Raw genomic sequence first — 15158 nt, forward strand, 5'->3', positions numbered from 1 at the left:
GAACCTTGCTAAATTCTCACTGCATTAATTCATGAATGATGCAACAGTGTTTTATGGTTTGTAGCTTTGAGCTCCCTCTTATATACTTTTAAAGGTCTCAAGCGTAGTAATGTATGATTACAAAACAAGATTCAGGTAGAGCAGATACGAAGAGGCCAGAGTGCACTCTGTCCAGTTATCTCTACGATAGTAGATCTGGAGCGGACAAGTGTTGGACATGAGCAGGCACTTCAGAGATCTGGCTTAGTGATCAGCAGTCGGGTACATAACCTGTACCCGTCGGATGAGATTAACCCAGCATGGGTTGTGACGAACGCTAACTCTGTTATGGATAAAGGTAGAAGTTCTGGCGGTTCATACTTACCAGTCAAACAAGACTGCAATGTGCCTCCCATCGCTGCAGGCGGCTATTCTTGAAACAGCAAAACTCTGCCAGAAAAGAAAACAAGGAAGATCACAACCCTGTCGAGAGTTTATTTTCTTATCACAAACCCTACATTTGGGCGTTTTTCGGCTAATACTTACCAGGAATAATGTCCTCAGTGTGTGAAAGGAGCTATTTTCGTTAGCATATATCTTCTAAACAACTTTAACTTCATGCCTTACAATTCAAAGTTTGGACTCAACCCTTTACCTGTGCGGTGCAGCTGGCCCCAGCGACTGCCCAGTGCCACCTCAGTCGGTGCGCAAGATGCGGCATCACACACCTTGTAGATACTCTCCAGCACCTCAAATACCAAGAGACTAGCAGGCCAAGCCTCAGATCCTTCCTCTACTGCAGTCCTCTGGCACTTGGAAACAGGAGTAAGAATCTCCAAACCCTGCACAGGCCCTGTAGATCTAACATATACAAACAGTGATGGATGGAAGGCTTGAATTAATCTCAGCCACTGGAAATTATCCCGGGCCGCATCCCAGTCCATCGTTTTTTTGCCCACCATGCCACCTCAGTTTGGACCCAGCTTATGCAAATCAGTCTTGACCCTGCTCCAATGAGAACTGTCCAGCCCGAACTGCCAGGCCAGGTCGTCCCTGAACCGAACACATGCAACCCAGGAATAGTTTCGCCATTTTTATAATGATAATTACGCACTTGTATAGCGCACGACTACCCATAGGCATATCGGCGCTTGTACGAATACCGCTGAGGAACCCTTCCTGGCTTTTCCCTGTGCGGAGCCCACTCCTGGACACCCTCAAGGTGAGGCCAGGCATCCTCAGTGTTGTGGGGGCTGTTGTGGAGATTAAGCAAGCTATTGCCCAGAGCTGCAGAGTGGGACCCATGATTGGAATAGGCACCGAGGCAAGAATGATCGGATCCGAGGAAATTTGAGGCCGAGACCCACCGAGGCGATAATTGAACCCTGGTCCCGGGCCAGACCTCTGCATCAGGGTCTGCCGCTCTAACCATTGAGCCACACTTCTCCACTTATGGGCTCATCAGTCAGATAGATCTTATTTCCAATGATCGTGTGTGCACACGTCCCAGGTTCGGGCATATTTGCGGAAAGTGTGCAGGGAGAGGCGGCAAAACAGGTGGGAAAAAACTGCAAAAACGAACTGCAGCAAAACGCAAGAACTGGGCACCAAGACAAAATACAAGTAAGAAACACAGGGATTACAAGCAGTCAAAAGCCAGAATCCGCAGAAACAGAAGACCAGCTGTTCGGGGCAGCGAGGGAGTGCTGGGCCAGGCACTGCCTAGAACACTCATCAAGCTAATAGCAGAGACTCCGACCTCTTTCTACCCTGCTCCCCCCTCCAGGGACACATTCACTTTACATCAGCCAGACTACTTCCTGTCCACTTTCTCCATCACCATCCCCAGTGCCAGCACTACGACCCCTTACCTTGTGTTCTCCGTTCCCATCTTGCTGACGGCGGCCGGATAGGCTACAGCTCTGCACTTCTGTCCCTTTTTGGTATTCCCAAAGCTTGAGGGTTTGGTCCTGAGAAGAGAAAATGGACGAGCAGTAAGATCATCATGGTTATAACACAAAGCAGAGCGGATAAAACAAACGCACACAAGACAGTGCTTCAAGGCGCTTCTTCTACATAACAGCAGGATCTCTGCCCCAGTGCTGAAAGTTGCCTTTGCATTTTGCAGCGTTTATCCATCGCTCGATTATCAGGATGCTTTCTGCCTGTTGGCGCCACAGGTAAACCTGGAGGAGAATGTTTGATCAAAACTCCCTGTGGTAGAGGGCAGGGCTGGGGGTGGGGGGGGGGGGGGGGAAATATGCACACTAGGCTACCAACCCCTCGTTTCTTCCAGCTTGGGGAGGAACGTCCAGCCATCAAGCTGGGAGAGAAGCATCCCGAGTGTTTCAGGGAACCTTCCATGCCATTCACCCTCTCGCCACTGCGTGCAGAGGTTGGGTGCACATTACAACAGCCTTCTCTGTCCTCAGACATCATCATCCAAACCTTGTCAACGCGACCCCGTCACTTACCTTTACCACAACGCTACTCGAATCCTCTGAAATGAAATATATTAAGGGAAGACTAAGGTTTGGACCTAGAAGAACGGTACGGGTAGAGTTTGGCAACAGTAAGGCTAGGTTTAAAGCTTGGATAGCTGCGACAGTAAGGGCGAGGCTTAGAGGAATGTTAAATAGGGCTCAGTAGGGGTAAGAGTAAAGAAAGGTTTATATTTAGGGATTGGCTTAAAGCTAGCAGAGCCAGAGAAAGTCATTTGGAAGGAATGTGTCTGGGGCAAAGGTCAACTCCTTTCATGGTTAGAACAAATCCGTTGAAAGGGACAAGGAAGGGGTTACAAAGGTAATTCTGATTCTCCTTTCTAGGGGAACATGCAGGATGGAAGGAGTGAGGGAGCAGCCATGTGGGCGCACTGGTGCAAATGTATAGTACTGGAGCACATGCAGAACAGTGGTGGGGTTTCACAATTATGGCAGACTGTGTGTGCATGAGACTGTGGTTGAACACTTCTGTGGGAAATGCACCTTTTTCTCTTGTCTGCCACAACATGTATTTTATGCACTAGATTGCTGGCACTTTGGACATTTGGAAAGTGAGAGGTTGTTAAAACAATTCCCACAGGGTGCTTTTATTCTCAAAACTTGCTCTTTCGGGCAGACAAGGAATGTCTGACCTTTGTAAATATGGAAAATTAGGCACAGGCTGTGCAGGGGGCGTAAGTGTCAAATCCCCTCCCCCTACCCACAGTAAACCTTTTGCAACCCACATGTAGGAAGAATGCCAGGCTAAAAAAACAAAAACCAAACAGCAATGATGAGAACAAAAAGATGATGGGTGGAATACTGGACTTAGTTAATCTCAGTCACTGGTAATTACACTGAGCTACCTTCTACTCCATCGGTTTTCTCCACCATGTGACTCGAAACAGAAACTAGGCGCATGCAAACACACCATGGTCTTCTGCTAAAAAGAACAGCTCAGTCCACCGTGGTCTTTCCATACCGGAACCAGTCCAGCCAGTACAGATCAGGGCAGGTCCCCTGCAGATGAGAATACAAGCAACCCAGGTCCAGTTTTGGCTCATTTAATCAAAACCAGTTACATATAGTTAATTCCTATTACACAGGAAGAACTTGACGCACACTGGCCATATCCACGCACTTAGGGCGTCACACTGAGGCAGGCAATGGGCGCAACACGTGGATTAATCTCAGTCACTGGGCATGACTGGGTCACACTCCAGTCCATCTACTTTGCCCACCATGCCACTCTAAAGACAGCCATGCCACACTCTGGCACAGCACCAGTGTTCAAATGTTAAAGGACTCTGGTTCTTATATTTAAAAGCTAAGTTTGACACTAGAAGTTAACTGTTCTATTGCTTTGAAGGGGTTACGACCGAACTGCATAGCATTTCACTGTAATACATGTAAGTTGCACCCGAGCAGCTTTAACGAGGGTAACATGAACATGGAAGTCCTGCCAGCAGGGTGGCAGGGGCAAATGACATCCAGGTAAACCTGCACAGCATTTAAAGGACCACTTTTACCATTGTGGGTTGGAAGCCCATGAAACACCTTTCATACAACATTTTAGTTAAACATCAGTGACAATTGGATGTTTTTTTTGGAGACCGGGGGTGCTTGTTGGGGGAGGGCGCAGAGCGAGGCCACACAATTAGGATGGTATGTTTAATTATAAGGTCTTTTTTCGTATACTGTTTATTTAGGGCGACAAGAGGAAGTATTGTGTATATTAATTCAGGTGCTGTATGGAGTAACTCAGTTATGTTAGAATGCCAAATATAGAGAATCTTAGGATTGTCAACCTTAATGTTTGCGGATTAAATGATCTGCAGAAAAGACAGAAAGTCTCAGAAGGACTGCGATTCTTGGGTGCAGATTTAGTCTGCCAGCAGAGACTCGCATCAAAGTGGCACAGAAGGGAGTATTAAATACGCTGGGATACACCCTCTTAGGGGGGCTTCACAGAGCGTACGCATTAGAGGGGTAGCAATTTTAGCCCGGAGCAAGACGCTACAATGCGTGCAAACTAAGTTGGACCCCCATGGGAGGTGGGTTTTAACTGAATGTCGGCTCTAATCTTTCTCTCCTTGTACTTTATGTTCAGTTTATGGTAGCACCGCTGATGACCCCGGGATTTTCGACTGGCTCACAAACGAGCTAGCACATTGGTTCCTACCTATCATAATTTGCGGAGACCTGAATATTAATTTACCTTGCAATTGGGTTATGGATGGTCATCAGACTTTTTTTTTTGAAAATTACTTTATTGGCATTTGTGTTATCACACCAACATCCAACACAATCAAATATTCTGTAACGTAAGTCATCCCACTATGGGGAAGGCCGATCCACAAATTCGGAGAAAAATGGACATTAAGAGCAATATTTTTTTTTCGGTTTGTTAACTCATTCCAGAATATTCCATAAACTTATTATGCATCATGTGTTGTCTATATGAGTCATACCAACCCCAACTGTTTACCCTTCACCCCTCCCTCCCTCTCCCTATCTCCATACATACCACCATGTCAAGTTTTAATATACCGCCTTATTACACATGAAATCATTGGTACATGTCCTCTGCCCATCGAGATTCTTCCTCCCCGTGCCGGCCCCCACCGCTGTTCCCATAGACCGAGTTGGAGTCTTGCTTTTCGTTGAGGTCCGCTGACATCTGGGACCATGCCAAAAAGGCCTCCTCCACTTTTGCATCTGTACGCACTAGTTTCATTTGCACTCTTTCCGCAGTGACCCATTCGCTCATATCTCTCATCCATTCCTCTACCTGTGATTGTGGGGTCTGAGCCAGCTGATAGCTATGCAACTTTTCGCTATCACTAAACCCAGTGTTCTAAATCGTCTGTTTAATTTTTTATTTTTGGGGTGGGGAGTAAGCCCATCAATACCTGTCGGATATTTTTGGGGATCGTCCATCCAGTCGCCCTTATTAAATGTGTGATTATAGTGTCCAAGTAAGTGCTGAACTGTAAACACGCCCAAACCATGCGCGCCGGTAAAATTTTATGTAGTGTGGTCCGGGTGAGGTAGACTTGATGCACCATGTTGTATTGTAGGAGCATAAAATGAGTGTTGGAGCTAACTGTACGCACCCATTCCTGAACTTTTTCCCATTCCTTATCCGATAATGGTTCCTTCATCACGGCATTCCATCTTCACTTTACTGGTAATGTGTTTAGCAAGTCCTCTAGTAGAGATCTATTTAAGTGCGATATTAATCTCTTGGCTTGCGCCATTTAGAGCATTACCGACAATATATTGGTCGTTTCTACTAGAAACCCCAGACGTATGTCACATGTCACGCTTGATCTTTTTTCGTATTGTAAAAAGTGCCCTGGTCCTGGACCGAACTATGTGGGGTATCCACAGAAGAAGGCTTGCTGCCATGATAGGACTCAATATTTTTACATTGATATAAAATAAGGAGATTGGCCTATACTAATCAGGTAATAGAGTGGTCCCTGTCTGGTTTTGGTATCATAGCCACCAGGGCCTCACTCATGGATGGAGGTAGCACACCTGTTTCATACGCTTCGTTGTAAACTTCTAGCAGGTAATCGGCCAACAGAGGGGCAAAGCTTCGATAGAACTCTGCGGGCAGCCCATTCGCTCCAGGGCTCTTAGCCGTTTTAATACGCTGGATGGCTGCCAGAAGGTCTTATTTCTGAATTAGGGCATTTAGTGTCTCCTTCTCCTCCGTCGCTAGCCGGGGAAGCTCAACTGCATCTAAACGTTCACGGATCTTGTCCTGCGATGAGAGGGATCGTTCTGTATAAACTTCCTCTAGGTGGTCTGCGAGGGCTTTGCCAACTGCTGTCTGAGAGAATACAGCCTCGCCCTGTCTGTCCCGTATCTGTACGATAGGGTTTTCATTTACCTCTTGTTTGATCAAGTGTGCCAGCAGTGTCCTGGTTTTATCCCCATCCATGTGCAGTCTCCGTCTACGTGCAGTATGTATGTGCTTTTCTAGTCTGTGCAAACCTAGTAGCATTGCTGCTCATGCTTCCTACCACTCTTTCAATTTATGTGGGGCTGCTGGGAGAGCTCTCTTCAATTCTGGCTCCTCGACCGGACCACCAACATGACTGCCCTCAAACACGCTACCCGCAAGCACCACCAGCTTATCCGCACCACCAAGAAGAAATCCCTGAAGGAACGACTGGACAACAATACCCACGACAGCAAGGAACTCTTCAGCATCGTCAAGGAGTTCTCCAACCCCAGCACTGGCACCAACGACATCACTCCCTCACAAGACCTCTGAGACTCCCTCGCATCGTTTTTTGTGACAGGGTAGTGATTCCCATAAACAAAACAAGAGTATTCCAAGGAAGGATAGGAGACCATCAATATGGAGCAAGGAACGACTTCACTTAAGGCGTTTTTTTTTAAAGAAAGCCCTCACTCACCACCTAGTGATGACATGCTTCATCATCGGGCCCCACAGAGGGAATCTAGCATCCCCTCTGTGTGCTGCAACGCCAGAACTACTGCGGAGCGGGTAGTGGGTAAGGACAGTGATGTGCAAAGAATATTAAGTGAGTGATGTGAGGTTTAAAATCAGTCTGTAGTGTATCAAAACAATTTTATTAGGATCACTAAGGACTTATCAATAAAATGATGTGTCGGAAATGCGTCCACAATTATTCAAGTGGTAGTTTCCTTAAGTCAGTCGACATGTTTCAGCCACGAAACGGTGTGAATTTACCTGGCATTCTTCAGGACTTTGTGTGAATAAACCCTGGCGGCATGGACTCGCTAAGGTCCACCCTAACCTAGGGACGTGAAAGTCGAAAGTGCGATTTCTATCTTAAACCGTTGGTACAGAGTACGCCGACCTATCTCAAAGACACCAAGAGTCTCCTCCAACTACTGGAGAGTCTAAGCTTTACCGAAAATACTGTTACCCTTGTAACACTCGACATCGAGAGCCTGTACACCAGTATTCCCCAGGACGACACAATCAAGGTCCTGGGAGCAGCTCTTGACTCTACTAACTGGACCCACCGAGCCTCGAAAAATTTCATTCTACAGTGTGCGACTCTGGCACTCAAAGAAAATTTCTTCTCATACCAAGGTAATATGTACCTTCAATGCACCGGGACCTCGATGGGCAGTACCTTTGCCCCGAGCGTAGCAGGACTTTGTGGCAGACTTTGAGGCTAAATACATCCTACCCCCGACTAGCCCCTTCTCCAAGTCAATACAAACATGGCGTCGCTACATCGACGATGTCTTGATTCTATGGACAGGCGACGAGGAAAACCTCCAGACCTTTCTACTCTGGATCAATAACCTTGACCCCAATTTGAGATTTACTCATACAATCAGCAAGACTGAGGCAACATTCCTGGATGTCACCATTCAGGTCGCAGGAACCAAACTGAAAACCAAAACCTACCATAAACCGACTGCAAAAAATAACCTCTTGGAATACACCAGCTTTCACCCACGCCCGCTAAAAGAAAACCTACCTTACGGGCAATTCCTACGTCTAAGACGCAATTGTTCCGAGTTACACGACTTTAAGGAACAATCCAACGAACTCTCAACCAAATTGAAGGCCAGAGGATACCCAACAGCAATCCTGAACAAAGGCTACAAGAGAGCTCGCAATCAGCCAAGGGAGGTACTCTTGGAGGATAAGACACATGTAGATAAAGACATCCCCCTGACATGTGTAACAACGTACAGCACCTTATCCAACCTAATGAAAAAATCTATCAATAGGAACTGGCGAATCCTAACGAGTACCAAAAAAACCTGGGAAAAACCATTGTTCTCCTTTAAGAAAGGTAGAAGCGTCAAAGACGCTTTGGTCCACACTAGACCTTTACCAACGATCACTGACACACCAAGGTCAATAACTGATGCCTGGGGTCTCCCCCAAGTGGTGGGCCATTATCCTTGCTCCAATTGTAGCGTTTGCCATTTGACCACACATACTAAAACCTTGGAATTGGAACCAGGCAAAACCTGGACCCAACGAGCTCACACTAATTGCAACACTGAGAATGTGGTCTATCTCGTCACCTGTCCTTGTAACCTGCGTTACGTGGGTATGACTGGGAGGAAAGTGAAACAGAGAATTTGCGAGCATCGCTCAAACATTAGATGCAAAAAATCCACCACAAAAATGAGCAGACATTTCCTGGAACGCAACCATACTACCAACGATCTGAAGTGGACAATAATAGAACACATTGGTACTGGTACCAACATTAATCGCCGTCTGTTTGAAAAAGAGCAAAGGTGGGTCTATAGACTTGGGACCCACCTCCAGGGGATGAACGATGACATCCCTTGGAATTCTGTCCTTAACTGATCCTGAGGTTATCTGTACCTGTGACATTAGGTTCTCGCAATCCAGTAATGCTCATCTTATCTTAAAATGCCCTCGCATTCGTTCGTTTTTTAAGAAAACAAAACCCAGTCATTTCCTGTCAATGTCCCGTGTACTCTAAAATTGATACCGCAACGGTGCATTTTCTCAAAATCACCACTGCCGTGTACTTAGTAACAGCGGAATTCTGTCCTTAACTGATGCTGAGGCTATCTGTACCTGTGACATTAGGCTCACGCAATCAAGCAATGCTCTCACAATGCCCCCGCATTCGTTCGTTCGTTTTTTTCTAAAGAAAACAAAACCCAGTCATTTCCAATGTCAATGTCCCGTGTGTTCCAAAATTGATACCGCGACGTTGCATTTTTTCAAAATCACCACTGCCGTGTACTTAGTAACAGCGGAACCGATCAGCAGTGATTCGGGTAGACGCATAGCATTGGTTGCCATTAACAACGACGCTTCGTCAACCATTGGCTAGATACTCCCGGCGCCCACAGCGCATTGATTGGCCCGCTGTGCACGCACTGACGCAGGTTGACCGCGCCCACCCGGAAGCGGTGAAACGGAGTGTTTACTTAAGCGTCCTCGCTACCTCGAGCGGACATCTTCGGGGTCCAGCAGAGGGTCGCCTTAGGTATACTGAGGGTGCCGAGCGTTGAGGGCGTGAGTACAGACGAGCCACAAACCTTCTACCTCCTACTAAGCTAAGTACCGATCTGAGTGTTGCATCTGCCTTACCTTATTTCTTTGTTTATTTCTGATGACCACAGGGTGTGCAGATTACGCCTCCACCCCCCTCCTGTGACCCATGGTGTGCATTTATCACACTATCAAAGTGAGAAATTACCCTGATTTTAACTTTCCGGCACGATTTCTGATCGCGCCCAATTTTAGGTTGATAGCGTTTTTAACCCACAACCCTTGTAAATATCACGCGTTGTACATAGCACGTATAGCACTACGCACTACCTACCCATAATATTCTATACTCTGGGGACCTAGGTGGTGTTAACTATACTGTTATTCGACCACATGATGTCTCTGATACCACCAACTGGAGCACCTTGGACTGTAAATAGGCAATCAATAAGACAACTGATTGTATGTTTTGTTTTTATGTTTGTCTCTGTCCTTTCTTTCCCTAATAGGTGCAGAAACCGTAAAATCGGAAGCCTCCTAAACCAGGAGTTATTAGAAAGACAGCTTTTCTTTCTAATTTTTTGCACTTTTTCATTAATTATTTTCACTTTCACGTCCCTAGGTTAGGGTGGACCTTAGCGAGTCCATGCCGCCAGGGTTTATTCACACAAAGTCCTGAAGAATGCCAGGTAAATTCACACCGTTTCGTGGCTGAAACATGTCGACTGACTTAAGGAAACTACCACTTGAATAATTGTGGACGCATTTCCGACACATCATTTTATTGATAAGTCCTTAGTGATCCTAATAAAATTGTTTTGATACACTACAGACTGATTTTAAACCTCACATCACTCACTTAATATTCTTTGCACATCACTGTCCTTACCCACTACCCGCTCCGCAGTAGTTCTGGCGTTGCAGCACACAGAGGGGATGCTAGATTCCCTCTGTGGGGCCCGATGATGAAGCATGTCATCACTAGGTGGTGAGTGAGGGCTTTCTTTCAAAAAAAACGCCTTAAGTGAAGTCGTTCCTTGCTCCATATTGATGGTCTCCTATCCTTCCTTGGAATACTCTTGTTTTGTTTATGAGATTGACACTGGGGTGCGAGAGTATCCCACTACCCTGTCTCTCTTTTTGTTGTGATATAGGGTAGTGATTCCCCCAGAAGTGAGTCTCCTGTAAACATGCTATAGCGACTCCATATTGTTTCAAATAATCACACACTCTTCTATGCTTATCCAGAGCTGCAAGACCACGGACATTCCATGTGATCAGCTTTTTCACGGGGTCGCCACGCCATGTACAATCCGCTATCTTCCATTCCATATGTCCAATTATTGCTTCTCTGGTTGTAATGCATTAAAGCCTGAAGCATCAGTCTGTGTCTAGTGGTATCCTTAACAAGTGGCAAAATGCCCCCCCTCCCATTGGACAATTTGGGACCCTTCCCCAACCTGGTATAGACAAGGCAAGGGCCTGTTTGTGCCCCCCTCAACATCAATCTTAACACAACAATACAACAACAGTGTTCCAACATCACTTCAAAGTCCCAGTTTTGTACTGTCTATTTATTTATTTAAGTAACTTGTAAAGCGCGCAAATACCCTTGGGTGTCTCGGCGCTGTGCACTAAAAGGAAAGGCAGTGGAGCGAGTGACTTATTTGTTGAAGAGCCAGGTTTTTACTTGTTTCCTGAAGGCTAGCAGGGTAGGACTAGTCTTAATATGAAGGGGAAGCGCGTTCCACAATCTAATGGTGGCAACTGTGAATCGTCTATCGCCCCATGAGGCTCTCTTGGTTCGAGGGACAGTCAGCAGGTTGGTTGCTGATGAGCGCAAGAGTCTACTGGGCGTGTATGAGCAGAGAGCTTTCTTCAGAAACTCAGGTACTGTGTTGTGGGTTGCCTTGTATGCAATGCATAGCGCCTTGAGTTTGGTTCGGCTTCTTGTGGGCAGCCAGTGGAGCTGTTGCACCACCTTGGAGATTGGTTTAAACTTGGGGGTGCCTGACAGAATCCTGGCGGCTGCGTTCTGCACAAGTTGTAGCTTACTCAGGACTCTTTCCTGGGCATTGATTAAGAGACCATTACAGTAGTCAACCTTCAACATAACCTGTGTGCTGATGAGAGTTCAACCAACACTGATAGGGAGAAAAGGTAGAAGTTTCTTTATTATCATTCTGAGGACATAAAAGGATGAGGAGACAACTGTGTTGGCATGGTGTATGAAAGACAGCTTGTCGTCAAACGTAACACCCAGGATTCCAACCTTAGTGACGGGGGACGTAGGTGATCCCAGTTTCTCTGGACACCATGTAGGGGTATCAGCCAGGGGAGAGATTACCAAAGATCGTCACCTCCGTCTTGTCGGAGTTTAAATTGAGGCAATTGTTTGCCATTCATGCACTGATGGGCAACATTCCTTCTTGAAAGCTTGCCGCAACTGCCCCTCCATCATTGTGTACCGCTAGCACCAATTGCGTATCATCGGCGTCAGATGTTAGACCCATCCCGTGGGATCTGATAACCCGCGCCAGGTCCGACACACATACGTTGAATAAGGTCAGACTCTGTGATGATCCTTGTGGCACACCTGTCTGTTGCTGTTCGATTTAACAGCATTACAATATCTTGCTAAGCGGTGGACCCGCCGGAGGGTGCAAGGACTTTCCTCCAGCTCCCATCTGGGTGCCCACCTCAATGTGGGAGCGTGCCCCCGCCGATCGGCGAGGTATTAGCCTCTGGAGCCCAAGACTGTATAGTTATATATGTTGACTCTACTAAATTGTTGCAAACAAAAAGGCCTACCCTCTCTCCCCTCAGCATAGAAGTACTTATCTACTCCAGGTTACTCCTTTAACGTCTGTTGGAGGTAGAGGTTCCCTTGGTTGTTGTCTTCTTCCCTTGTATTAGTGATCAGCAATAGGGCCAGTTCAGAGTCTCCAGAGTCGGGTATCGTGTCTGACGCCTGTAATGTGCCATCAGGGCACACCCGATTCGGCGAGTGTGGCTGTCATTATTTCTTGCAGTCTGCGCCCCTGTATTCAGTGGTGGCCGGTGTGTGCCACTGCCCTTTCTCCTGGGACGGGGCCCTCATGTTCAGCCTGTTGGCTTCCGCAGCTGAAGGGAAGAAAAAAAACGAGAAAAAAAAACGGACAGCACCTTTCCGTTGTTTTCGACCCTCAGCTTGGCAGGAAAAAGGAGACTGTACTTGAGGTTTAGGTCCCTGAGGCATAGCTTCACCGCTAAAAAAGGATTTTCTTTGGTCCTGGACTCGTTGCATATAGTCCGAGTGTACAGAGATCTGGTGTCCTTCAAACATTAGTGGGCCTAGAGTATGGGTGATTTGCAGAATTGCATCCCGGTCCCAGAAACTAAAGAGCTTGGCTATCATTTCCCTTGACGCGGCTCCTGTTTAAGGCGGAGGCACCAGTGCTCTATGAGCTCCTTCAATGGTGAAGAACCTGGACAGCTTTGTGGGGGCCATCATGGCTGGGAGTCAGACTTATACTGGTCGGAAAACCACATTTCTACAAAACCAGTTGCCCCCGTTGTTCTGAATATGGGGCTGATTCTGTGCATGTTTGCTAGGTATAGCGGTCTCTTTCCTTTGCTGGAGGAAATCTCAGGTTACTTTAAGGAAACTTTGTCCCTGAATCTCTCGCTAACCCCCTCTGGGATACTAGTGGGGGTGCAAGACACGATTTGACAGGGGGGGTGGATCTTTGTTGCTAAGGCCATACTTAGGCTGTGTATTGCCTCGGCTTGGCTAGATGCCAATCCCCCTTCCTTTCAGCAATGGTCGGCTCGATTGCACTCGACCCACAATTTAGAAAGAGCGATATATGTTAAGGAATTCAAGCCAGGAAAAAGATTCTGAACATTTGGGATCGCTTGACCAACTGGGTATGTCATACAACCACGTAATGAAGGGGGAATTAAGTCCAATAGGCAAATGGCAGGCCACGGTCCATCTAGGTTGAGCAAGGTTCTTGCACTTTATATCTGGTACTTATGAACCATGTTTGAACTGAAAATTGTGATGGTTTATAATGGGGAGATATAAGCTCAACGGTTACTCCCTGGTTAATTACGATTAGATAAGCATTTTGCACTTTGCACTTTGTACTCCTTTTGGCAGTCTTCGGAATTTCAAATTATTTCTTACATGTAATGTTTTTGCTACTGCTCACACATCACAAGAATATTCTCGGAGGAAATGCTTGCTATTTGCCTAACTTGCAATCTGAGGATTCCTCTCAAACAAATGTTTACTTCCAGAGTGTTTTAACATCTCTCCCACCATTATTTCAAACTCTGATTTCCTACAACTTTCCTCAGTGCATAATTTCCATTGATATTTGAATTTTTTCTAAGCGCAAAAGGAGATGGGTTAGTTTTGCTTAGTGAAGGCGGCTGTGAGTATGTTTCTCTTAACTAGCAGGATGTTACTGCTTCTCTACAAGTGTGACCTGCTGTGTGACGACTACTTATCGTGGCGTGCTTTGTTCAAGGTTCTCTTTGGCAGGATTCGTGCATTTCATTTTAGCAAAGCAGGCGGCCTGAGGGTGTGTGTAAGCAATGTTAATGTATTTAGAGGGATGGGGGGGGAGAGAGAGAGAAAGAGGGAGAAAGAGAAGGATAACGAGTCGCATGTCAATCACAACCTTATGCATTTTAGCATTTCCTCTAGGAAATAAAGTGGCACCTGTGCTTTCTTTTGACTGAACAATACATTTGCAGCTGCAGAAGAAAAATCCTTGTACTCACCCCAGAGGTTGACATCAGCAGATCTGGAGCAGATGGAAGCACAAGGACCTGTGTGACAAACCTACAGAGAAAGCAAAAAAATACAATTCAAAGTCAAGATTGCGGAATGGGCCATAACAGCGATTAGAAGACTGATGCATGTTCAGAATCGGTATTCACAGAAACTGCGACCAGAACTGCAACATCCGCAAATCTTAACTAGCCCTCAGGCTTGGAGTACAGACCAAGAAAATAAACATATTATTCTATATATCAAGCAGCTAAAGGCAATAAAGTGGTGCCATGTTCCTGAAGCAGCGACTGCAGGAACGGCTGCCAGCCTCAGCTCCTTGGGCAAGATAAGCCTGGTCAACCAAAGCATCTCATGCACAACACTCATGGATCTGCGCCGACTCATTAGTCGGGTCCATACTTCTACAGCCGGATGTAGGTACAAGCAGGCATCTTCCGATTGCACAGTCACTATTGCGATGGTAAATGCCCATGTGGGGAGTGGTTACTTGTGCTCCCTTAAGATATTGGGGAGTTTTCTTTTCTGCCTTTTCAGGATCTTTCTGGTTCTTCTTTCTGATGAACAATTGAGTCCGGTTTGCAGGAGCTAGAAATTAAGTGTGCAATAGCCAACAACCACATTTTGCCTATCGAGGTCAACAGCACCAGTGTGCGCTTGTCTTTTTTATGGCCCGTCCATGTTTTTCTCTTTTTACTATAAACCTTACCGCCTCTACACCCTCCCCAATGAAGATGGTCCGTACAGAAGTCATCCATTCAAGAGAGTGTGCCTAAGACCACAACAGTTTTCCCCAAACATCCCATGTGTTTACCGCCCCCTTTGCAGCATTTACTGTGCAAGACAAGCTGTTAACGTTGAACTAAAGCAGTCCTCCCTGTCCTTTCCAGTTCTATTAATAGACCTG

At 46.4% G+C, this 15158-nt stretch overlaps 1 protein-coding gene across 4 annotated transcripts in view; it reads right to left on the minus strand.

Moving 5' to 3' along the window:
- Window positions 1–15158, minus strand: part of WDR4 (WDR4 tRNA N7-guanosine methyltransferase non-catalytic subunit) — a 127037-nt gene that overhangs the window by 23793 nt on the left and 88086 nt on the right. For all 4 annotated transcript variants that reach the window (XM_078656376.1, XM_078656377.1, XM_078656378.1 and 1 more), the window contains exons 6-8: window positions 14242–14302; window positions 1851–1949; window positions 365–429 (exon numbers count right to left, since the gene is read on the minus strand). In XM_078656376.1, coding sequence (XP_078512502.1) covers window positions 365–429; window positions 1851–1949; window positions 14242–14302 — 225 coding nt within the window. The remainder of the gene's footprint in view (window positions 1–364; window positions 430–1850; window positions 1950–14241; window positions 14303–15158) is intronic.

This window comes from Lissotriton helveticus, chromosome 8 (assembly GCF_964261635.1).
Source record: "Lissotriton helveticus chromosome 8, aLisHel1.1, whole genome shotgun sequence".
Classification (NCBI taxonomy): Eukaryota; Metazoa; Chordata; class Amphibia; order Caudata; family Salamandridae; genus Lissotriton; species Lissotriton helveticus.